This window comes from Ovis canadensis, chromosome 2, assembly GCF_042477335.2.
Source record: "Ovis canadensis isolate MfBH-ARS-UI-01 breed Bighorn chromosome 2, ARS-UI_OviCan_v2, whole genome shotgun sequence".
Taxonomy (NCBI): Eukaryota; Metazoa; Chordata; class Mammalia; order Artiodactyla; family Bovidae; genus Ovis; species Ovis canadensis.
Window position 1 is genome coordinate 16,176,618 of NC_091246.1, and position 26,484 is coordinate 16,203,101.

At 44.6% G+C, this 26,484-nt stretch overlaps 1 protein-coding gene across 4 annotated transcripts in view; it reads right to left on the bottom strand.

The window, feature by feature from the left end:
* Nucleotides 1-15,220: 15,220 nt before the first annotated feature.
* The window catches only part of ZNF462 (zinc finger protein 462), a 152,599-nt gene continuing 141,335 nt past the window's right edge, over nucleotides 15,221-26,484 (bottom strand). For all 4 annotated transcript variants that reach the window (XM_069575514.1, XM_069575513.1, XM_069575511.1 and 1 more), the window contains exons 11-13: nucleotides 21,319-21,451; nucleotides 16,967-17,090; nucleotides 15,221-15,628 (exon numbers count right to left, since the gene is read on the bottom strand). In XM_069575514.1, coding sequence (XP_069431615.1) covers nucleotides 15,421-15,628; nucleotides 16,967-17,090; nucleotides 21,319-21,451 — 465 coding nt within the window. In that variant the 3' untranslated portion in view covers nucleotides 15,221-15,420. The remainder of the gene's footprint in view (nucleotides 15,629-16,966; nucleotides 17,091-21,318; nucleotides 21,452-26,484) is intronic.

The following is a 26,484-nucleotide window of genomic DNA, read 5'->3' on the forward strand; positions in this document are numbered from 1 at the left end:
GGCTGAGTAATTTCATACACTAACAAGCGGGAGGAATATTCTTTCTATTTAGAAGGGTGGGGATTTCCCAGGAATTGGGCCACTGGTCTTTTATGGTCCACCTCAGAACTGCTATGGCCTAAGGGGGAGTGAAATGGTGTATTATAATCAAGGCATAATGAGCCAAAGGTCAGTGACTAGACTATCCTCAAAACTACCTTGGTTTCAGCCAGTTTTTATCACAGCCCAACAGCTGTGCCCCCTCTTCACTGATCTTGCAGCTGTATTTTGTCCCTTTCCCCCTGTCTCATGCTTCCTCAGAGATTTCACTCCTATGTTCTCATGAGAAGCAGAGGGACAATGGGTTAATCTTCTGTAGCTGCTTCAGGGCTGGGCAGAGGTGTGGACACTGCCTATCAGAGAGTGAAAATCTCTGGCTACCTGGTCTAGGGGTGCCAGGGGCAGGACAGCTTCTTGTTTTGAGTGCAGGGTGGTATAGGCTAGAATCCTTACATAGCTATCATATTGACATGGAACTGTTGCAACCTGGAAGTCATAAGCTTTACCAAGAAGTTAGAGGTCGCGTCTAACTCCTAAGAGGAGGAGGAGGAGCGTGACCGTGTCTAGGCCGAGGAGGACAGGAGCCAAGTAAGGCCAGGCAGGCAGTCTTAATGGAGGACCAGATGCCATTAGGGTCTGAACCCTGGTTGTAGGGTGTAACCATGGGTGCCTACTCATAAATCTTTTTGATGTCCCTCTCAGTTTGGCCTGAATTATTCACATAGGTATAATATATCTTTTTGTTTATGACTGTACAAATACCACTTTGCTAGGCCAGCAAGTAATCCAAGGCCAATCTATTGCCCGTAATCACACTGGCCAGTGAGATTAAAGAAGTGGAAGGTCTGCCTAGGGTATTTCCAGTGGTCAGGGCTAGGCTCTCTAAAGTATTGGTTAGATTTTCTAGGATTACCTCGTGGTAGGCTAAGTCTCCCCATGGAGCTGCCAACCCCCCTGCCATTCCCATTCCTGCCATTAATCCGACGGCCTTCCTGGAATGATCCTGGGCATTATTATGTACTGTGAACATGAATGGTACCAAATGTTCTAATGGACAGGCTCTCTCCAGGCACACATTATCCATAGAAGGATAAGCATTTATATAGGGGCCATATGACGCTGGGGTGCACTTGTCTTTGGACCATTGTTCTAGGCAGTGCCACATATCCAGACCCATTCTGAGGATGCAATAAGAGATCTGGGAACAGAAGAATTTAACAAGGAAGCAACGGTCCAGACACATGAAAGGAACAAATTAAGAAAACAATGCGGGAACAGAAGCCCATTAATATATGCAAAATAGTTTAAGTCCAGGAGTATTCCATGCCCTCAGCTTAGATGAAATGGTGAATTCAGAGGGTTTTTACCCACCTTTTCATGTTGTTGTTTAGTTGCTAAGTTGTGTCCAACTCTTTGTGACCCCATAGACTGAAGCACATTAGGCCTCCCTGTCCTTCATCATCTCCTGGAGTTTGCTCAAACTCATGTTCATTGAGTTGGACATGATGCTATCTCATCCAGCCTCTGTTTCCATAGGGCCCAACAATTTTTTGCCCAATTTTTAGTGCATTCCATCCCTGTCCTGTAGGCACCCTCAACCTGGATTTCATTCTAAGCACACAGAATGGAGGTAATGATGGGAATGCCAGGTTCCAAAATACTATGGTGATATTACCATCAGGTGGCCAGGGATTATTCCAAAGAGGCTCACAGTAGCCAAGAGAACATTAGAGCTACAGTGGCATTGGAAGCATGACTGGTTTTCTGGATGACACAAGTCATCTGCACTGTAGCCCGCCAGGCTCCTCCATTCTTGGGATTTTCCAGGCAAGAATACTGGAGTGGGTTGCCATTTCCTTCTCCAGGGAATCTTCCCAACCCAGGGATAGAACTCAGGTCTCCTGCATTGCAGGCAGACTCTTTACTGTGAACCACCAGGGAAGCCCTACGACAAAATTAGCCTTTATGAATGGAAAAGGCATAAGTCACATTTTAAAAAGAATTAAACTTAGGCAAGACATTGGGCCTAACAGGAGTGTTGTATCTCCTGACTGTATGGTGAGGAGGTGGTTCTACATGTACCTATTTGTACCTGTAATGATTGTTGTAAGCCAGGGTTTTTGTGGCAGACCCAATAAGTAACTAGTTTTTCTCCCCAGGTGACTATTTTAGTTATGTTTCAGTTCAGTTCAGTTGCATCTGACTCTCTGCGACCCCATGAATCGCAGCACGCCAGGCCTCCCTGTCCATCACCAACTCCCGGAGTTCACTCAGACTTGCGTCCATCGAGTCAGTGATGCCATCCAGCCATCTCATCCTCGGTCGTCCCCTTCTTCTCCTGCCCCTAATCCCTCCCAGCATCAGAGTCTTTTCCAATGAGTCAACTCTTCGCATGAGGTGGCCAAAGTACTGGAGTTTCAACTTTAGCATCATTCCTTCCAAAGAAATCCCAGGGCTGATCTCCTTCAGAATGGACTGGTTGGATCTCCTTGCAGTCCAAGGGACTCTCAAGAGTCTTCTCCAACACCACAGTTCAAAAGCATCAGTTCTTCGGTGCTCAGCCTTCTTCACAGTCCAACTCTCACATCCATACATGACCACAGGAAAAACCATAGCCTTGACTAGATGGACCTTAGTCAGCAAAGTAATGTCTCTGCTTTTGAATATACTATCTAGGTTGCTCATATCTTTCCTTCCAAGGAATAAGTGTCTTTTAATCTCATGGCTGCAATCACCATCTGCAGTGATTTTGGAGCCCAAACAAATAAAGTCTGACACTGTTTCCCCATCTATTTCCCATGGAGTGATGGGACCAGATGCCATGATCTTCGTTTTCTGAATGTTGAGTTTTAAGCCAACTTTCTCATTCTCCTCTTTCACTTTCATCAAGAGGCTTTTTAGTTCCTCTTCACTTTCTGCCATAGCATTATTTTCCCATTCTCCTTGAGCTGTGACCATTGTTGGAAGTCCAACTAGAAGGATCATGACTTTGGATATCATATTACTGTATTTTTTCTCTTAGACCCAGCCAGAACAAAGATGTTTACCAGGAGGAGGGGTTCTGAAAAGTGGCAGAATAAAAGCATGATAGTGAGAAACACAAGGGTGACTAGGCCAATCCATCATAGTCACATGAAGTCACTTATCTATGTGAACAGGTATCCCAGGGCTCCTTCTTCCATAGGTCTCTCCTTGTTCTTGTTGGGACTTTTAAGATACAGGTTTTAGTCTAGACAGATGGGCTTCCCAGCTGGCTCAGGGGGTGAAGAATCCGACTGCAATGCAGGAGACACAGGAGATGCAGGTTCGATCCCTGGGTTGGGAAGACCCCTGGAGGAAGGCATGGCAATCCATTCCAGTATTCTTGCCTGGAGAACCCCATGGACAGAGGAGCCTGGTGGGCTACAGTCCATGGGGTCGCAAGGATTCAGGCACAATTGAAGCGACTCTGTGTGTGCGCACACACTCACTCAACTAGTAATTCCCTACAGATGAAGAGCAGTTGGATACTTGGTAACACTCGATATGTCCTTTCCATTTTGGTTGTAGCTGGTCCTCAGGGGACGTGTTCTTCCACGCTTTTAGTAGGACAAAGTCCCCTGACTGGATGGAGACCTCGACCTTTTCTTTCATAGGGGTGGGCAGCACTTTGTTTCCATATTCTTCGAGGGCCCTTTGAAATTGGCTCAGTTCCGGGAGTTGGTGATGGACAGCGAGGCCTGGCGTACTGCGATTCATGGGGTCACAAAGAGTCAGACACGACTGAGCAACTGAACTGAAGGGTCGGATGTGACTGACTTCACTTTCACTTTTCACTTTCACGCATTGGAGAAGGAAATGGCAACCCACTCCAGTGTTCTTGCCTGGAGAATCCCAGGGACGGTGGGAGCCTGGTGGGCTGCCATCTATGGGGTTGCACAGAGTCGGACATGACTGAAGTGACTTAGCAGCAGCAGCAATGTGGGAGACCACTTTATGGGTTTCCTTATCAGAGATCTGAAGTCAAGAAAAACCTCCTGTAGTCATTTTTATGGGCTAAGTTTAAAATCCCCTTTAGGGTCATCCTGGTCCTTAGAAGGGCTAGAGGAAAGAGGGAGACCCAGTTTTTTGAAGTCTCTGGGCACAACCTAGCAAGTGTTCTTTTCAGAACACGATTTGCTTCTTCTAACACGCCTGGGGGCTGGGCCCTCCAGGAAGAGTGGAGGCAGTAGTTAATACCCAGAGCTGGGGAAAGCTCTTGGGTGAGCTTGGCTGTGAGGGAAGGTCCATTATCACCCTGTACATTATTTGGTAATCCATCTCAGAATTCTCTCTCTAAATGCTCAACATCACTCATTATCAGAGAAATGCAAATCAAAACCACAATGAGGTAGCATCTCAAGCTGCTCAGAATGGCTGCCATCAGAAAGCCTACGAACAATAAATGCTGGAGAGGGTGTGGAGAAAGGGCACCCTCTTACACTCACTGTTGGTGGGAATGCAAAGTAGTACAGCAACTATGGAGAACAGTGTCAGCTCAGTTCCGTCGCTCAGTCGTGTCTGACTCTTTGTGAACCCATGGACTGCACACCAGGCCTCCCTGTCCATCACCAACTCCCGGAGTTTACTTGGACTCATGCCCATTGAGTTGGTGATGCCATCCAACCATCTCATCCTCTGTCATCCCCTTCTCCTGCCTTCAATCTTTCCCAGCATCAGGATCTTTTCCAATGAGTCAGCTCTTCACATCAGGTGGCCAAAGGATTGGAGTTTCAGCTTCAACATCAGTCCTTCCAATGAATATCCAAGACTGATTTTCTTTAGGATGGACTGGTTGGATCTCCTTGCAGTCCAAGGGACTCTCAAGAGTCTTTTCCAACACCACATTTCAAAAGCATCAATTCTTTGGTGCTCAGCTTTCTTTATAGTCCAACTCTCACATCCCTACATGACTACCGGCCAAAACCATAGCCTTGACCAAACAGACGTTTGTTGGCAAAGTAATATCTCTGCTTTTAAATTTACTGTCTAGGTTGGTCATAACTTTTCTTCCAAGGAGAAAGCATCTTTTAATTTCATGGCAGAACAGTGTGGAGAATCCTTTAAAAACTTGAAATAGAACTGCCATATGGCCCAGCAATCCCACTGCTGGGCATACACACTGAGGAAATCAGAATTGAAAGAGACACGTGTACCCTAATGTTCATTGCAACACTGCTTACAATAGCTAGGGCATGGAAGCAACCTACATGTCCATCGGCAGACAAATGGATAAGAAAGTTGTGGTACATACACATGATGGAATATTACTCAGCTATTAAAAAGAATGCATTTGAATCAGTTCTAATGAGGTGGATAAAACTGGAGCCTATTATACAGAGTAAAGTAAGTCAGAAAGAAAAACATCAATACAGTATGTTAAGGCATTTTTATGGAATTTAGAAAGATGGTAATGATGACCCTATATGTGAGACAGCAAAAGAGACACAGATATAAAGAACAGACTTTTGGACTCTGTGGGAGAAGGTGAGGGTGGGATGCTTTGAGAGAATAACATTGAAACATGTATATTACCACATATGAAACAGATGACTAGTCCCATGAAACAGGGCACTCACAGCTGGTGCACTGGGACAACCCAGAGGGATGGGATGGGGAGGGAGGTGGGACCAGGGGTCAGGATGGGGGACACATGTACACCCATGCCAATGGGTGATTCATGTCAATGTATGGCAAAAACCACCACAATATTGTAAAGTAATTAGCTTTCAATTAAAGTAAATTAATTAAAAAAGAATTATCTCTTTAAGCAGAAATTGGGATGCTTCTGTTGCCTTTTCATTCCCAGGAAGGAAAGCTTCTCTTCACCCTGTAAAGGTGTCTATAAATCAGTTGCTAAGTCATGTCTGACTCTTTGTGACCCCATGGACTGCAGCACACCAGGCTTCCCTGTCCTTCACTATCGCCCAGAGTTTGCTCAAACTCATGTCCGTTTAGTAGGTGTTGCCCGTGGGCATTTCCCTCTGCTACACAGGGGTGTTTGTGTCAAGTCCATCAGCCAGTCTTCCCCTGGATGGGTTCCCCAGTCTTGTGTGGGCTGAGTTAGGGGTGGAGGAATGGGGTGGCTTCCTGAGTCACTGTAGGAACAAAGCTCGCAAGCCCTGGTGACATTTTAAAGTTTGGGACAATCCCTTACACAGAACACCTGAGTAAACCAGTTTGAGTAGAGAGAGTCCTGCCCTTAGTGGGAGGATAAGTGGAAGCGCTTAATCGTTTTCCATTACTTGGCCTGGGGAGTGAGAAGCTTGTTATCTTTTATCAGCCACCCAGAGAGGCCTCTTCCAATCCCCATGCTTAAGTCACTTGAGTCCTTCAGGGTGTAAGATGGCATCATTGGGGAGGGTAGGCTGTTGAGTCTGAAAGCTGCAGCTTGTAAAGCTTGCTTTTTATATATATATTTATTTATTTGACAGCTCTGGGTCTTATTTTCAGCATATAGAATTGTTTTTTTTCTTTAGTTGTGCAACATGGAGGCTTTAACTGCAGCATGTGAGCTCTTAGTTGCAGCATGTGGGATCTAGTTCCCTGACCAAGTATCGAACCTGGGCCCCCTGCATTGGGAGCGTGGAGTCTTAGCCACTGGGCCAAGCCCCAAGGGAAGTCCCAGCCTGGCTCTTCTTGGGCTGTTGTCTCAGCATCCTTGTTGACCAGGGTTTTTCCTCTTGTAAGGGATGTGTAGCCCCTTTGGTGACCCCTGCAGTGAATCCCTGCAACCTCCTTTGGAAGCTGAACCACTTCTAAGAGTTCTAGAATTTCTGCCTGGTGTCTTATAGGGGGCCCTTTGTCTATTAGTAACCCCCTTCCTTTCCATATGGCAGCATGGACATGAAGCACCAGGAATCCATTCTTGGAATCAGTGTATATATTGATTTGCAATCTCTTTCCTAACTGGAGTGCTCAGGTCAAGGTGATCAATTTGGTCTTTGGGGCAGAAATGTGAGAGGGTAGAACTCCAGACTCAACAGCTGTCTGCATGCTGACTGTGGCATAGCTGGTCTTTCTTACCCATTCTTGTATGAAACCACTTCCCTCAGTGAACCATTTTGCACTGGGATTGGTCAGGGGCTCATCCCTGAGGTTGGGCCTTCTGGAGTAAACTTGTTCAGTAGCTTTCACACAGGAGTGAACAGGGGACCCTGGGGGTGAGGGGGGTCAGGCATTAGAGGGGCTGGGTTCAGGTCTTGACAAAGCTTAAGAGTTAAGCCTGGGGCATCAAGTAGGAGGACTTGGTGATGTTGATGACAATTACATGGAAAAAGTTCTCTTCAGGTTGTGGCCTTTATGATGATTAGCATAATAGAGTTGAATCAATGGGGCAAAAATCAGCCGGGAACTCAGGGTAACACTGTCTTAGCCAAAAAGTGCATTCTGTTTTTTTCTGTACCATCTTATGGAGAAACCTCAATGAATTTTTTTTGCCAACCCAGTAGAGGTCTTGATATCCTTGTATGTGAAACAGAGACGACACCTGACCTGCTGGCAAAATTGGCAGGTGGGTTTGAGGACCAGTAGACAGCCTAAGAAGTGGGGATGGGGGTGAGAAAAGGAGGAGACTCCACTCTTAACCAGCTGTGCTCTCTTTATCCACTATTTTCCATGATGAAATTCTGTGAATTTTTATGTCACAGAATAAAAATTCAGTCATGTTCATCAAGTTCCAAGTTCTATAGCCAACCTCCTGCCCCAGGATGCCTCAAACATTTTGGCACCTGGATTAGCTCCAAAAGCCCATCTGGGTGCAGTTCCCCCCCTGACCTGCACCTGTAAAGGCAGCGGATGGGCACAGACCTGGACCCACGCAGTGTAGAGCAGGTTTCCCTCTTCTCTTTGCTCTTTGATGACCCCTCTCCTCTTCTGGCCTCCGCAACCGTTCCCTCAGCAGCACCTCCCCTTCCAAGGTGCCCCGCAGCCTTCAGGCTGATGTCCTGCAGGAGACAGAGAACACAGAGGTAGGGCTTCCTTGCTACACAGGCCCCTGAGAGCCAGAGGCCTGCAGAGTCTCGGAGGGGCCCAGGCCTGCAGCTGCAGTGCTCCAAACAGCCCCCTGGAGTAGGTTCTTTCAACTTCAAGGAGAGGTCAGCATTTCGATCTCATGTTTTCACACGTCTTAAATGGATTTCAGAGGCACTGGTGCGGCCTCTGCTCTACTCTTTAAACAATGTGGTGAAGCCGCTGTAGCGTAGCTAGAGGCTGCATTCCTCCCGCATTGTGATGTGGTTTTTGGAAGTCATGCATGCAGTTAGCTAAACCAGACTAAGCTGCTTCATTAATGGGAGCAAACTCAAGAGGGAAATTCTGAATAGAAAGGAGGCAAGTTTGCTTTCCACCCCTAATTCAAAAAGCCAGATAATTGAGTGGGCGGAGAAAGGAAGTGTCCCTTCTGATTCCAAGAGCTGACTCTCTCTCTCTCCTTTTCCTTTCTTTAGGGGTGTGTGTGTGTTGGCGGGGGGCGGGGGCAGGGGGGCTCCCTGGTGGCTCAGCAGTAAAGAATCTGCCTGCCAATGCAGGAGACACAGGCTCGATCCCCAGATCGAGGAAGATCCCCTGGAGAAGGGAATGGCAACCCACTTCAGTATTCTTGCCTTAAGAATCCCATGGACAGAGGAGCCTGGTGGGCTACAGTCCATGAGGTAGCAAAGAGCTGGACGTGACTGAGCGAGTAAACAACAACAACGTGGGGGCCGGGGGTGGGTATTCAGGGAAGTTCTTGCAGACGGTCTAAGGATCCTCTGTGTAAGGGCCTTGGATCCACTGAGTAAGCTTTTTTCCTATTATACAGAGAACGTAACTGTTTCCAGTCCCGTTCAGCTTCCTTCTGTCTCAGTTCTCTTCTATCCGGTCCTCAAATACAGCTCCGAATCCTAACCTCTCTGTGGACTGGCCACCCGCCCTTCCCCCCACGCCCCCTTCGGTATTCCGCCTCCGAGCCTAGGTTCCAGGTTCTGAACTCAGTGGCCCCTGAGCCTCCCACTCGAATGTGCAGATAGCACATTCCCTTTCCTTTCCTTTCTCCTCCCAGGGATAGAAAGAGCCCCTCTTCTTTGCAAAGTTGTTTCCTCTACTGTGTCCTGGATCTCATCATGAGCTTGCTTCACAGTTCCCATGCAGCTGCCATAACTCAGTGTAACACACAACATCCCAATCACTCGAACTCCAAAAAGAACTCTTCCCTCGAACCTCCCTCGACGGCTCCCATTCTCACTCTTGCCTGCTTGCTTCCGCCCATACGCAACTCAACACAGTCATCTACCCGGCTTGCCACAGCCACACATCGCCACCGCAGCCGCCACAACCACTGCCAATTCTTCTGGCTTCTGCTCCCCTATTCCCCAGCTGGCCAGCACGGCTGTCTAGCCTTCAGACCCAGTAGACCTCCCCATCCATTTTTCTATTCAGCTCTGGACAAGAGAGGAGGAGGATGGCCAACGTGAGCTCTTAAGGAGCTGGAGGGCTGGGGTTGGTTCTCTGATGCTTTCTCTGCGAGAGCCTAGAGTTTCAGACAAAGATATTTTTCATCTACCAAGCTGCATATTTTTACTTAGATATTTAAAAAAGCAATCTCAAGCTCTGAAGGAAAATGTAACATTGATGCCAAATCAGATGAGAGCTAACACTTGGTATCAACAGGAATATATTTGAATTTAAAAAGGCTAGCTGCATCTAGCATCTGACAGCAATGTGTCTCTGAGACTTTTGTCAGAGTTGGGGGTGGGGAAAAAAGGTGAAGACTCTCCAATAAATGTTTATTAAGACAGGGGACAGGTGATAAGTAGGGTGACCTGTAGGAATTCAGGGAAGGAGAAGGCTTCACATCAGAAGTTACACTTAGGCTGAGTCATTAAGGGATAGGTAATTTCCAATAAAGAAAAGTTCAATACTGAAGGCCGAGGGAAGGCTATGTGCTGGGCAGGATGTTTGGAGAAAAAACTGACACTTCCGGGAAACGATGAGCACAATACTTTGAAGGGTCTCATTATTAGTCCCTACCATCTAGTATTGCCCCCTATCAGACCCTTTGGCCCTGAAATTTGGATAGTTACAAAGAAACAGCATATCCTGTAGGAATCTTTGTTATGGCTAGGGATGAAGACTCACCAAATATATGTGTGCTTAGTCACTCAGTCATGTCTGACTTTGCAACCCCATGGACTATAGCCCACCAGGCTCCACTCCATGGTTCTCCAGGCAAGAGTACTGGAGTGGGTTGCCATTCCCTTCTCCAGGGGATCTTTCCTGGGTTCGAACCCAGGTCTGCTGCATTGCAGGCAGATTCTTTACTGTCTGAGCCAACTGAGTAACCAATTCCTTATATGCCTCCCTGAACCAAATTGTGTGCTTCTGAATATAGACAACGTATTCAGTCGAGGCTATCTTTCCCCTCAAATCCTTCCCAATGGGAGCCTAACAGTCCTGCGCGTCCTAACACCTTCAGTGGCAGGCATTTCTCTCACATTGCATCTCTGTCCTCACCATTTGTGAGCTCTTGGAAGACAAGCGCCACCTCTGTTTTGTTTGTTGCTACCCAGTGGCTAGCACCAAACATTTGCTCAAAAATACAGGTGAAGTGCATGGGTGATGGGACCAGCATCCCATGCTTTCCTTCTTTAAAAAAAATATTTGACCACCCTTGGTCTTAGTTATGGCATGTAAACTTTAGCAACTTTCTATTCAATAAATAGAGGGTGTCTATCTTCCCTTCTGTTTCCAAAGGAACGCTTCTGCAAGCTCCTGATTACTATAGAGGTTGCCAGCTTGAGTCTTTCCTGGGCACGTTGGTAGACAAACCACACACTTTCTAGCCCCTTTGGGTAGGTGGGGTCAGTTGTATGACCAGGGCTAGCCCAGGAAGCAAGACTGGAAGTGGGTGCTGCTTCCTGGATGAGGCATTTGAGTGGGTAGACCATCTCCAAGCTCTCAGCAATGACTCCAGGATTCACGGGTTGAGATGGCAGCATCAGATGGAGGAGCTTGGATTCCTGAGACACTAGATGGAAAGGCATTCACACTGACCCTCACTGGAAATGTGTATTAAAAACTAACTTAACTAACTCTATAGAGCTAGGCAGTTGTCTTGTTACAGGTCCTACCATGATTAATTTTTCAGTATATTCCACTTCCTCTACATAAAACCAAGTGGGAGTATGGATTAGACATGAACTTAATAAAAACAATGTTCATTAAATATTTGATGGAGGCTACGAACGGGCTTCCTTCATAGCTCAATTGGTAAAGCATCCATCTGTAATGTAGGAGACCCCGGTTTGATTCCTGGGTCAGGAAGATCCCTTGGAGAAGGGACAGGCTACCCACTCCAGTATTCTTGAGCTTCCCTTGTGTCTCAGCTGGTAAAGAATCCTCTTGCAATGTGGGAGACCTGGGTTTGATCCCTGCGTTGGGAAGATCCCCTGGAGAAGGGAAAGGTTACCCACTCCAGTATTCTGGCCTGAAGAATTCCATGGACTGTACAGTCTGTGGGGTCGCAAAGAGTAGGATGTGACTTTCACTTTCACAAAAGGAATAGCTATATTTTACAATGAACAAGTCCATTAGATCACTTTCTCTCCTGTATGAAAACACATAGAAGAAACTTTTTAACCTGAAATCCTAGAAAAGGTTGAATGTTTCTTGAACATTCAATGTTACTAAAATTGCTTCTGGATTAGCCTTTTATGCCATGCCTCCCAGGAAGCTCAGAGCCAAGTACATAGCATATGTATGGCCTCATGGAGTGCATTTTTGCCAATTCTCTACATGGTTTTGCTATTCAGTCATTTCCCCTGTGGGTCTTGATTTACCTAACTTTGTTTTCTCTAATTGGGTTTTATGCTCTCTTGTAAGTCTTCTAAAATCTTTGTGAAGATGATAAAGAAGGAAGGGTGAAAATCAAACGTTTACAATGGGCTCTGGATGTAAGTCATTCTTAACACTGATGAGGGCAGACCGTGTACAACAGCTTTGAGATTAGAAATCAGTGCTGTTGATTTTAATTTACTCTTCTAGGTTTCATGACTATTAATTTTTCCTTTGATTTATAACAGGGTAGCTCAAAGAATAAGTTAATGATGATAATTACTGGTGCGGGATGCATAGTAAGATAGTTTGTGGCAATGGTTGTGACTTGCAGTTAGATGAAAATAACTGTGCTCACGGGTTCAGGGTCCCCAGATGATGTTCAGTCACTGGCATTTCCTCCTGAAAGTTCACGCTGCTGCTGCTGCTGCTGCTAAGTTGCTTCAGTCGTGTCCGACTCTGTGCGACCCCATAGACGGCAGCCCATCAGGCTCCTCCGTCCCTGGGATTCTCCAGGCAAGAGTACTGGAGTGGGTTGCCAATCATACACCACTTTGATTCACATTTTTCTTTTTGGCCATGCCGTGCAGTTTGTGGGCTCTTAGCTCCTCAATCAGGGATCAAACCCATGCGCCCACGGCCCCTGCATTGGGAGCTTGGAGTCTTTATCACTGGACTGCCAGGGAAGTCCCTGTTCCCATTTTTGACAGAAAACATTCCCTTCATAAAATTTCCCCAGTTGGTTATAAATATCTGATGCAGAAATCTTAACATTTAAAAATCCCAGCTCATACCTCACCTTAAAGTCACCTTTGCTTTTCATAATGGTTTCGATTCAATGGTTTGAAATAGCTCTCATGCACATGTACTGAAAAAGCAATGCTGTACAATTTCTACATTTCATATGTGTAGTCATATCTGTAAATGATTTCCAACAGATGCACATAGACACATGTGAAAAAAATTCTTTATTAATTTCTCACATTTCATTACAAAATGTATGTTGCAAACAACTTGAATAACCTACTTGTGTGTTTTTTGTTGTTGTTTTTTTTTTTTTTTAAACCCTTGGCTTCAAGAACTCAGGATCTCCCTATCTTTTATCAAGTTTTGGGAAACACTGATTATCGGAGTCAATAGGTTATCATTTGCTATTTATTTTCTTCTCTCAAGCTCTGAAAAAAAAAATGTCCTCTGTATAAATTAAACAAAAAAAATGTTGTAAATTCTATGTCATTACAGTCAACAGAATTATAATAATGCATCCAAAATGTGCGGCCACAAAATATCAGGTATATGTTTGAAAAAAAAAAAAATGACATTCTAGCCTTGTTAAAAGGATAATGGTCCCATATTTTTATTAACAGGTTAGCAAAACAAAATCCAATGGATTACAATATTTACATGTTATTTGAAAAATAAAGTAGTGATAAAAGCATGTCACAATTATTTTCTTTTTTTCCTTTTTTCTTTCCTTTTTTCTTCCTTTTTTTTTTTTTTTTTTTTTTGCTTTTTTGGTAACCATTACAAACACCCAATCCAGGTATGGAACTGTTTAGCACATTTGAAATGAGGCCAATTAAAAACAAATATGGACACAAAATGAATCTTTGTCTAGATAGTTCACACTTTCCCATATTCTGGTTTCCACATGATGGCCCCCATCCCTAAAAAAAAAAAAAATTAAACACCCACAAAGAAAAATTCTTAACAGCAAGAAAATAAAAGAAGAACATGCTTTTCAAGTAAGCACTTATTCCACAAATGCAGTATCTTTCCATGGATTTTATTTGAAGCTGTGTGGGACACTGTCATCTCAGCAATTCCCTTCCCTTTCTCCCCCCTCCCCCAACCCTTCCAAGTTAAAAAAACAAACAAAAAAAAACCATGAAAACCAAAGGACTCACACACACACACACACACACACGTCCACACACACACATCCAAGCTCTCTCACACACAGGCTTCTAAAACCTAGGATTCAAGGAAAGTTCTACTTTTTTGGAACGAAACCCTTTGTTCACAATCAGAACGTATTATAAATGTAGACTGAGATTTAGTCTAAGCTGCTCCCTCCTGAAAAAGCTAATATGGGGAAACAGAGCAGCTGGCAGCTAGATTAAAAAAAAAAAAAAAGTAGTTCTCCAGGCTCCTTGTAGGATATAAGTATTTCTTGAACACTCTCACCAAAGGGATGGAATTTGACACATCCCCTTGTCCTGAAAAATAAATGAGAATCCTCCCCCCTACCCCCCCAAAAAACCCCACAATGCAAACAAAAACAGAACACAGATTTAGAAATCACACACAAAAGCCAGCCCATCCTAACAGAGATTATTTGTGTGAGACGGATAATGTGTAAATTTGACAGCAACAAAAGGGTGAAGAGGACTTCCTCGTCTGGCCCACAAGCTGCATAGAGGTGCCGAAAAGTTTGGTTCTTTAGTTAAATTAAAAAAACGTTAACTTCTTTGTTATTTCCATGTTTAAAATAAAAACATTCCTATTCACAAAAAACTAAATCTCCCTTGCCCCCAAATCAAAACAACAATAACAACACACACACAAAAAACAATTTATATGAAAACTGAATTGTGCTGTGTTTGTAACACTCAAACTGACAGAAAATAAACATGTGGCAAACAAAACTCCAAAGTCACCTTAAAATTAGCTCACATGAAATCTACCAAATTCTAAATTATAGTTGAACACTAATAAACAGCTTACCTGGAATAAAGGATGACAATTCACAAACATTTATCTAATAAAGTCTGTTTCTTTTTTTTTGTCTTGTTTTTTACTAAAATAATTAAAAAAATCACAGTATTTTAAGAAATAAAACCCACGTGGGGATTTTAAGCACAATTTGTGTTCCTTTCTTTAAAACTCTTTTTTTTTTTTTCTCCATTCACCATCTTGCCCAGCAGTTCTCTCTACATTTAACCACAATGACGACAGGTAGTACTGACAAATGCAGAGAATTCCCTTGGTTAAGTTTGAGGTACTAGGAAACAGGTGACTGTTTTATGCAAAGCAGTTTTTTTTTTGTTTTCTGTTTTTTTTTTTTTGTTTTTGTTTTTTCTGTTTGTTTTTTCCCAAAGCGGCTGCAGTTAGGTCTTGAAAAAGCTTAAGGTATTAAAACTATAAAAACGCACCAAAACTTGTGCGTCAAAAAGTTGTTCCCCTAAGAGAAGTCTTCTACTGTCACGGAGCTTCTGTTTCCACATACTGTCCAAGACCACCATAGTGCACAGGTGTGCAAGGGAGGTGCTTCCGGTGCTTCCGCAACAAACGAAACTTCCACGATGAAGATCCGGAAGGAAAGATGTAGTGATGGAAAAGGAGCCACATATTCCAACCATTTAAATAACTTTAATTTACATACTCACTCACACAGGTACCAGTGCTTTGAAAATAGATTGTTCAGTCCTAAAAAGCAGCTTTGTTCTGTCTTCTCTTTTCTGTCCCCCCCTTCTCAGCCCAAGCTGGCCCTCCCACTTTTTTTTTTCATCATGGTTCAAGTAAGGGGTGATTAAGAATTTCACCAAATGCTTATTCTTTTTTGGCCTCTGCATTCTCCAGGAGAGATTTGTCAGCAGCTACGACACAGATGGCTACTGGTTCGTTCTTTAAGGAAAAGTCTATCCCGATTGTTCCATCATCTTCCTTTTCCTCTATAGAGGGCATCTTAATACTGTCCTCCATGTTACCCTTCAGGTGGGTTTCTTCTCGGCTCACCTGCTTGGTGTCATTCAATGCCCTGGGAAAACATTCATGGGAGTGACAGGTGAGTATATGTATTTTTTCCTAGTTAAAAAAATTATTATTTTTTTATATTCTTATATCTCTGATCCTAAAAAGGTCTTGGGGGTCTTACAAGTGCCACAGACAAATTGACTGGACTGTGAGTGATTTATCCCTGCTATCTGTTATACTCAGCTCATGTATTTCTGGTATCTTATTAAAAATCTGAGCCTATAAAAATGAAAAGAAAATGAAAACGTTGGTCGCTTAGTCATGTCTGACTCTCTGCGACCTCGTGGACTGTAGCCTGCCAGGCTCCTCTGTCCATGGGATTCTCCAGGCAAGAATACTGGAGTGGGTTGCCATTTCCTTCTCCAGGGGATCTTCCCAACCCAGGGATCAAACCTGGGTTTCCTGCATTGCAGACAGAGGATTCTTTAACATCTGAGCCAGCAGGGAAGCCCTATCCATTATTATACCATGTTTTGATTACATCATTCTTTGCTTCTAGAGCAACATAATGATCTTAAGTTCCCTCCTATACTGGGAACAATACAGTCATAAGTGGTCATAGCAAGAACTGTCTTATGCTCAGATCTATCAGAGGAACCTAGAAAATGCAGATTTGCTATACCTATCAGGACTAAAAGTGCAACTCGGGGATTAAAGAGTTAACGGAAAGACCCACAGAAATGAACAAAAAGCAAGAACCTGAAGATGAGACCCTTGTCTCATCCTAGTTATATTCTGGGAAGCTTAGTTACATTCTCTGAAGTTTAGATACTACCTATTTCTGGGGCATTTTCTGCTTAAGGGACCAACTCCTAGGCTATCCCAGCGTCTGCTGGCCTGGAAGTGCCTTGTCTAGGGGACAGTGTTATGTTCAAGGGTCTTAGGAGTGTTCTGCAGGTGTGCTCCCACCTACCTGGGAGGCAGGCAGAAGCGGGCTCTGTCCCCGAGGCAGAGCATTGAAGGCACCAAGAGGTGCGTGGGAAGGTTCAAGGCCACTCGGGGAGTGAGTCATCACAGAGGCAGGAACAGAAGCCAGATCTCTGGACCCCGGTCCACGCTCTACAGAGAACGTCATGCTAACGAAAGCTGAAGGGACACGGGCTGGAGAGAGCGCTATACTTCTACACGAGGGCTTGAGCAGGATCTGTCATTCGTAAAGACGATCTCTCCTCCTGTGACTCGTGTCTGGGTGACCATTTTAAAAACCAGCGGAAAGGGAGAAACCCAGTTCGTGACCAACTGCCTCTCCTCCCGGACCCGGAAGTGTGACACAGAGGGGTCTACGTATTGTCGGGAGCCACCGCCACCTCGCACGATGAGCGAAGGCCTTCACGGGACTTACATGCCGTGTCTCAGCACGTGCCTTTCCCACTCAGAGCCCTGGGAAAACGCCCGTCCGCAAAATTCACACGGAAAACGCTTCTCAGTGTTGATAGCAGCCCCGTGGTCAGAAAATCTCAAGAGATCTGTGAGGAGAAAGCAGGCGTATTACCTGTGAGCTGGAGGGGCAAAGAGATGTCAACGTTCATTAGGAGCCTCCTCCCATTTCCAGATTCCTTACTCTTTCTCCTGCTGGCCTTTCACCAAAGGATTGTTTCTTGAAACTCTCGAGAACTGTTCCCACGCTCTAGGCACCCCCACCTCTGTTCACCTCCCAACTGTTTCTGTCACCAATAACCCGAGTTTGTCTTAAGAACCCCTTCTGTTCATTGCAATGGCGTCTGAGCGTTTTCTTCTATCACATCTCTCCCTCCTGTGGAGCTCTGTCTTGGTGCCTCACAGTTTAGCACCTATTCATTTCCTATTGAACACAGCTTTTCTCCACTCACTAACAAGAACATAGGCTCCTGAAAGCCCCAAGGCCAGGTCACGTTGTAGGAAGACCTCAAGGTTTCCACACGTTCCAGGGAAAGCCGAGGGCTCACCACTTGTGGCCCTCTGCCATGGATATCTTAATCTGCACCTCCCAGGGTGCTGCAAGCACTAAACGACGCCCGAAAGCAGGAACGCGGATCCCGGACGACGGGGAGACGGGAATGTGACAGCACGTCCTCAGCTAGTAAGGGGTTCTGGCCAGCTGCCCTCCATCGGTGTATTCTTGAACATGGGGACGTGCAGACGCCTTTCTGGACAGGTCTGTTGTAATCAAGTGCCGACTATCATTTACTTCCTCACGGCCCTGAGGGGCCTGCTAAATGGGGACTGACTGGCTAATTGTTTGGAGGCCCCGCCTCCTGGCAACCTCAAAGAGGAGCGCTTATATGGCCTTTGTGTTATCCTGGGTCCCAGGCCCATATGTCTTTCATTATAGCACAGAGGGCCAGATCTTCACGTGGGTAATAAACAGCAGGACCTAGACGGCTCTGCAGCCATGCTGAAGAGTGAGGGCTCACAGACAAACGCTGCTCATCTCTGCCCCTCTGATCACCATGTGCCTGGACTCACGAGGTGTTACAGGAAGGTGTCTCCTGGTTGAAATATTCCATCTAATAGAAAAATAAAATCCTCAGGATGATGTTAACAGGCTAGGTGTCTCTGAGCTGCCTTCATCTGCAGCACAAAAAGCACTGTGAATGGGGCCAGTTCGAACAAAAGATGAAACATTTTCTCACAAATTAAGAAGATCACCACACAAGCCATTAAAAATAATTGCACAGACTATCTTCCTTGATTCTTTTCATTGGAAATGAGACAGCACCATCTGCTCTGCGCATTAATTCCTTAGCAGGGATTATCTTGGGCAAGAAATCAACAAAATGCCTTCCTGACTCCTCCCAACTGCATAATGAGAGGGGGTGGGGAGGACACTGCTTGGGCGCATTTTGATTTCTTCAGGCCTGGATTCCTCCCTTTCAAAGTCCCTCCGAGCTGCCTTCTGAGGCAGGACCTGCCGTGTGGCCTTGGTCAGGCTTGACCAGGCCTTTCTGTGTTGGGAAGGCACGCTGGCAACGGGGTAGCCCCAAGGACATGAGCCCCCAGAACGGAGCGCCTGACGAGGGTCTCTGCTGCCAACGAGGGGGCCTGCTCCTGGCACACTCACTTGCTTACCCTGAGGAAACATGAAACCAACCATCTATTCTCTCCAACGGCTCATGCTGTTTCATCCTCAAAGGAGGAGGCCAATCATTACCTGTCACACAGCAAACGGCTTCCATTAGCCCCAGAGCTGTGCTAACGCCACCTCCCGCTCTCTCTACTCCTGGAAGACAGAACGTCTGGCAAAAACACCCCGAGGCTACTGTGTGCCGTTTCTTCTTGTTGGCAAGAACACACCTAGATGGTGGAAAATTGATTCCAAGGCGATGAGACAAAGGAGGCTGTTCTTTCAAGAATCAACGAGGGGGTCGGGAAGGTTTTCCCCAGTAACGTGACTGGAAGTTACTCATGTAAATCCCCTGCCCTCTGAGAGAGGAACACAGGCTTCTCCACCCCCTAGTCTTTTCTCCCCATGCGGTTAAGGCTCTTGAATGTGGAGGCTGTGCTTTCTAGGGAGAAGCGATCAGACACCATGAAGTTCTTCTCAGGCAAACTGAGCTGAGCTGGTCTGATGCCACAGTGCCCGTGCGAGGGGGCAGCTGGGCGGTCAAGGAAACATGGCTGGTGCCGTGCATATTTAGCTGCCCTCTCTCCCTTCTCATCGTCTACGCTATTATTTTGGACGTGGCACCGGGAAGGGGAGGACTAACAGGGCTTCTTGCCTCTGCAATGCTTATAACCTGTAAAACCATGCATGCTTGGTTCTAGAGATTAAAAAGTCATGGTCTCCAATGAGGGATAATTCATTTGCTGGGGAGGAATGATGGGGCACAGAGCCCTGTGAAGACAAGGAGCCCATGCGCCCTCTGCCACGTGCTTCCTCTTTGAGGGAACTCTGGTAACAGTGCACAGACGACGTTAAAGAATTCATCACTGAGGACATACTTGTGAAATGCTTTTTAAGAGAGAAGGAAGAGAAAATTTAAAACCCACGCTTCCTGAATCACAGCCGTTGTAAGAAATAGATCACTGTGCCCCCTACTAATAAAAGTCATAACTTTACAAGGGCAATCAGTCTATATGGTGTGGGTGCTCTATTTATCCATTGACCACAGGCACGGGGGTTCAGAAGCCAAACTGGATCATCACTTGGCTGTGGTTTCCTGCTATAGCAGAGATAAAACATGGAGGGATGGGGTGGAAGTCAGGAAAAATCAGGAAAACGAAGAGGGAGAACCTTGGAAGAAAATGACCAAGTCGGCTTTCTAGGCTGGCAGACTAGGAAGAAAAACCAAGAAATTCCACAGAAGGAAGCCTTACAATGAGGCTCCAAAGACCACTGAATTGACAGAATTCAGGGCCAGGTTCCCATCAGTGAAGAATATCCACAAAGGGTAGGGGACGTGGTATAGTATGTAAAGACATTTTCCTTTGGAGCCAGAAGACTTAAACCCAACCTCCAAGTGTTTTCGTTTTAACTTTGAACACGCTCTTACATATTCTGGGCTTTTATTTCCCTACTTGTAAAATGTCAATTAATGCCATCTACACTGCAGGGTTTTATCATTAAGTGGTGACTGTGTTCCAGTAACTGGACTAATAATATTTGCGTGCTATCTCATTTAAGATTTACATGACCCTAAGGAAGTGACCCTAGGAAGTTGTTATTATTAGGATGATGAATGGGCAGGAAATAAAATAATTCACCCAAAGTCATATAACTAAAAAGCAGCAGAACTGGGAGCCAAATCCATAGAGACCAACTGCAGAGCCCTCTAACCGTATATAAGATTAAATAAAAACCACTGACACTGGGCTTGGCCCATAATGATATTCCACCATGGCAACTGATACCATTCTCCTCTTTAGTGGGATGACATCGTATTTATTTCTCAGGTTTAGGTTATCCATGTGCTTTTGATAGGTCTGCAATAACTACAGTAAGATATCCCAACCTATATATCCCTATATTCTTTATGTAGTATCTTGGTTTTTCCACAATATTCTATGTTCAACAATACAGAATACCAACTCTAGATCATGTAAGCGTATGTCTACAACTAAATATACTTCAAAAAACTTCATCTTGAAAATAATTATGGAATCACAGAAAGTTGAAAAAAGCACAAAAGTCCCTCAAAACTTTGCCTACTATCCCCTGTAAAGACAGTCAAATGCCACTGGTCTCCTCTCTCCCTCTTTACAAAGCAAAAGCAGGAAGCCAGAGGGTTAAGAGGAGGGCCATGCAGAAGGACACGTGGAGGGGTTCGGACCTCAGGCTCAAGCCCTCTGTGGCTCCCTCCCCCCATCCCCAGCAAAATCCACCCCAGCAGCAGCAATTTTAAATATGCATTCAACTGGAAATTCATTTACATTCCTCGATAGCTTTTACAGGGCCATCCATCTTGCTGTCTGTCCTTACTCTGCAGATTCCCCAGATAACAGTTTTCCTGAATAAAAACAAATCATCGCCATGTATTTTTTAACAAATGTATATCTACAGTTAAAGAGAAAACGTCTGTTTTCCTTGGAGTTTCTCTAGCTGGTAATAGTTTACAAAGACATGGCCCCTGACGTGTTGCAGCCAGTCTGTTCTGCTACTTAACGAAGAAGGATCATTCCTTCTGTTCCTCCTCCAACAACCTTCTGCCTCCCTTCTGTCTCCCCACGGCCAGGCTGGATGCCATCTGGGGCTCAGGGGGCAGGGACGGGACCAACCTCTGTCATCAGCCTTGCTGTTCATCTCTTCTTCCTTGTCTTCATCGTCACTGCTAGAGCTCTCCATCTTCTCCTTCATCTGCTCCAGCTGATCCAAGTTAACCCGTCCAACCAGCTCAAAGTTTCGGCTTACCTGAAAAAGACCCCAAAACAGTGGAATCACAAACCTCAAGTGAACGCCATTCTCCCTGGAGGACAGAGCTGTCCAGTGTCATTTTCCTATGGGTGTGTTTTTAGAACCAGGACCAAATTACACCAGTGCCTAAGTGGTCCTTTTCTTCATTTTGACCCTCTCACAGGCACATCTGTCTTCTGCTCCCATGTTCATTTTCACTGGTACTGTCAATACTGGACCTCCCTGACCAAATTTAGTAGAAACGTGAAGTGTAGTTAGCTGAAAATCAAGTCTCATGAAGCCTGAGGTATAGAATAGATGTCCAACAAACGTTTTTTGAGTTTAATTCAAGGATGTACCTTTCATGTGTGTGTGTTAGTTGCTCAGTCGTGTCCGACTCTTTGTGACCACCATGGACTGTGACCTGCCAGGCTCCTCTGTCCATGGAATTCTCCAGGTCAAAATACAGGCGTGGGTTGCCATCTCCTCCTCCAGGAGATCTTCCTGACCCAGTGAGTGAACTCATGTCTCCTGCACTGGCAGGCAGATTCTTTACCATCAGAGCCACCAGGGAAGCCCAAATTTCAAATACATCTAGAGGGAAAGTGGCTCTGTAAGTAACCTGAAAACTAGCAGAGAGAGTCCCAACATTTCCACCACAACCTGGAGGGCTGTGGGGCTGTCCCAGCTTTGACCAAATGACAGTTGCTCAATTCCTAACTCCAGTTTAAGTGTCAGACAGTATTGTTATTATTTAGTGTTACTACTGTTTCTGAGGCTGACCACAGCCTGTTCATCACAGCTGGGATTATCTGAGAAAAATCTAGATGACAAATCCCTAAAAACTCTTTTAAAGTGTTAACTGTGGCTGATTTGTGTTTACATAAAATGTGGTTAGAATAATGTGGGACTCCAAACTGGCTTCAAAAATATCATCCAAGAGAAATAAAAACTCACCCCGTGAAAACTCCATGGGGATATTCTATTTGGGGTTCTCATAACAATGGTAGCACACAAAGTCCCCCTCTTCAATTAATGTGTTTTCCAAACTTCTTCAGTTGCATGCACAGAATGATCAAGAATGACAGCACAGGAGCCAAGCCAACAAGATGACTCAGACCAGCACGGTGATGGGTTCCATGCTTTCCCTGGTGGGGGCCAAGGGAGGGGCCCATGAAGATAAATGAGACCCACTTCTGGCCTCCAGAGGCATAGAGTTTTGAGTTGAAGAGGGAAGACAGACTTCATTAATTAGACTCCAAGGCAGATTTCCATAGCTGCTACAGTCGAGATAGCATGTAATGAGGGTGCAGGAGATGATAAGGAGAATTTACAAGACGGTTCCAAAATGTTCCCTGGGACCAGCCTGGAACAAAGATGTGCTGAGCACCACCAATTCCATATGCCTGGCAGATGGAAACATCATCAACTGGGACAAATGCCCGACAGAGAGCCTCAGAGTATAAGGGCCGGCAGACAGTGTAATACGTGTAATACATGTAATACTTTCTCATTGTTATGAGAAAGTGTAATACGTGTCCCCACAACGCCATGCATGTGCGCGGGGGGTGAGGGTGGGGGTCGGGTCAGCAGCGTTGCAAACGAGGAAGAAAACTCAAGATATAAAGCTCTCTTAGAGAAACAATCCACTGATACAACTCTAAGAATGAAATCAGTTGACTTGGAAAACAGCTCAGCATGAGGGTGGAAAAGAGGTCTTCACTGATCACAGCACGAAACCCTGAGGGAAGGCAAATTCCTGTTTGCTCATGAAAAAGTTTTAAAAATGATTAAGATTGAACGGCATCACCGACTCAATGGACATGAGTTTGAGCAAACTCCAGGAGATAGTAAAGGGCAGGGAAACCTGGCGTGCTGCAGTTCATGGGGTTGCAGAGAGTCGGACACGACTGAGCAATTGAACAGACTACGGTGAAGAGTACGGTGAAGAGGAGGAAGCCCAGTTAGAATCTTTCTTCCTCTTCCTTCCCTCTAAGAGTTCACGGTACCAGTCAAGAAAAGGACTTTTGCTTAGACTGCCTTTCTAATTAGGGTTTTATCTACTGTCCTCATGCCTACAGACCTATATAGATTTTAAAAATATTTATTTTTATAACAAGCAAAAAGGGAGGGCACAAGGAGCAGGAGCTTTGATGTCAGACAGAGCTGAGTTCAAGTTTAGGGTTTGCCATGAACCACAGGACTCTGAACATACATGGCCTCAGTGTCCTTGTCTGTGTCGATAAAGAAGGTCAGCACAGTATCCGAAACACAACAGTTCACCAAATTGTGGTTTCCCTTTCCCTTTCTGGGACTGTGGCCTTTTCCAATTCTGGCTTTTGGAAATGTGTATAAGAAGCATCATAAATGCATATTTATGAAGTTATGTTTTACCACAAAGTCTACATTTTAATCAAATAGCATTTATGACAAATATCTGAATAAAAGTTTTCTGGGTTGCCAGTTTTTGTTTTTTTTTTAGGAAAAGGAGGCAAGATTCCAACTGGCCTAATTCTGAATTATGCAAAGAAAAAATATTTTGAAATGATTGGTACTTAAAGGGGCAGCCTTTTCCTATCACTTTCTCCCCACTTTCAGCCAGGTCAGCTACAGGCATGTGCAATGGGCAGGAGAGGTGGGCACTGCCAGGAAACAAAAATAATGAGACTGAGAAAGGCCAAAAACAATCGTCAAGCGCCTTCCTTAATCCAGCAGTTTCGCTCATTCATTCACCGATTCATTCATTCAGGACTCCCAGCGGCCCTGCCGTGTGCCAGGCCCTGTGCCTATCAAGGAACTCAGAGTGACAGAAGGAGATCTGTCACCAAACCAAATGTTATTTTTTCTTTTCCGCCTTCCTCTTTCTTCTCCTTTTACAGGAAAACTGTTAGCATTTTGGATTTTGCACAGTTTTAGGAGTGCGTGACATTTTCACGGTATAACATTCACCCAAGGGGCTCACCTAGGATGTATCTGTCCTAAAGATTTCTAAAATCTTTGTTTAAAAATAAAAATGATTTTTTTTTGCTATGTAATTAGAAGATTTTAAATTAAAAATTCTTTATAGGGTTGAGTTCTTACTATACCTTTAATCTCCAAACTAGCAATCTAGGATTCATCTTCATACAAAAGGAAGCCTTCCGGCTGCATTTCTGAGCCTCTGTCCCTTCCCTCCCTCCTGCCAGATTCCCTGTGTACATTCTTACCACCTCTTATATCTATCCGTCCAGTGCGGTTGAATGGAGAATTTTTTTTTTTTTTAATTAAACCTGCTCATGTCAATCTCTGCTTGCCCTGAGGATAAACCCCCAATTTCTTACCGTGGTTTATGTGTCTGATTATCATCTTACATTCTGGCCCACCCTCTCCCTTAAGCTGACTTCCCTTTGCTCCCACAACCCCAAACTTATTGAGGTTCCTGGAACAGGCCAATCTCTTGATTTTGGGCCTCTTTCTGCACAGGCCGTAACTTCTGGGTGAAACTCTGTCCAGCCTGCCTCCCTGATGTGGTTTCTCCTCAGCCTAACATACCAGTCTCGCTCCAAGGTCACGCATCTGGGGGACATTCCCTCAATTCCTCCTTGGTTAAATATCCTTGCTCGAGGCTTCCACAACAGCCTCCCCTGCCCTCCCCTTTTACATAGCCCAGGGAACTGTAGTCAGTATCCTGGAATAACCTATGATAGCAAAGAATACATATATGTGTAACTGAATCACTTTGCTGTACATCTGAAACTAACACAATGTTGTAAATTAACTACATTTCAATTAAAAATAAACTCAGTAATTAACATCTTCTGGCCTGCCTCCCCAACAGAACAAATTCCATGAAGACAGACACCCCACAGCTGAGCCAGATCTGCACTGGCCAGCGAGGTGTCCAGACTGAAGTGGGCACGGTTCTCACCTCCTAATTACTAGGTGTCTGCATTTTCATTTAATATCGTTTTCTTTCCCATAAACACATACAATGAAAAATTAGCAAACAGAAAAAAACTCAAAGAAGTTGTTATATTTCTGGATCTCTGTTCTCTATTCACAGATGATGTACAATACTGCTTTTTTATGCCTGGTATGACATAAATATCAATCTCTGTATATATCTATTTAATATATGTATACATTTAATATAGGTATACATCCAATCACCACAAAATACTTTGTCAAGTGAGTATGTTATAGTTTACTTGACTCTTCCTATGTGAGTTTACCTTTCGTTATTTCTGGCTTTTCACTATTAAAAATGCAGTAGTAAGCCTTCCTATATAAGGCTTTCATGCTTAGTTTTAGCCATGGCAATCAGAAAAGAAAAAGAAATAAAAGGAATCAAAATTAGAAAAGAAGTGAAACTGTCGCTGTTTACAGCTGACATGAAAACAATATATGGAATATCTTAAAGATGCCACCAGAGAACTACTAGAATCCATCAATGAGTTCAGTAAGATCGCAGAATATAAAATTAATACACAGAAATGTTTTAGACTAACATTCGAGGATCAGGAGGAGAAATTAAGGAAACAGCTCCATTTATTATCAGAAAGAATAAAATACCTAGGAATAAACCTACCTAAGGAGACAACAGACCTGTACTCTGAAAATTGTAAGATGCTAATGAAAGAAACTGAAGAGACAAACAGATGGAAAGCTATACCACGTTCTTGAATGGGAAGAATCAATATTGTCAAAATGACTATACCACCCAAAGCATTCTACACATTGAGTGCAATCCCTATCAAATTACCAATGGCATTTTTCTTCACAGAACTGGAACAAAAAATGTTACAACTTGTATGGGAACACAAAAGACCCTGAATAGCTAAAGCAATCCTGAGAAAGAAAAATGGATCTGGAGGAATCAGGTTCCCTGACTTCAAATTATACTACAAAGCTAGACATCAAAGCAGTATGGCACTGGCACAAAAACAGAAATACAGATCAATGGAACAGGATAGAAAGCTCAGAGATAAACTCATGTACCTACGGTCAACTAAAATGAGGCAAGAACATACACTGGAGAAAAGACAGTCTCTTTGGACAAGTCATGGTGGAGA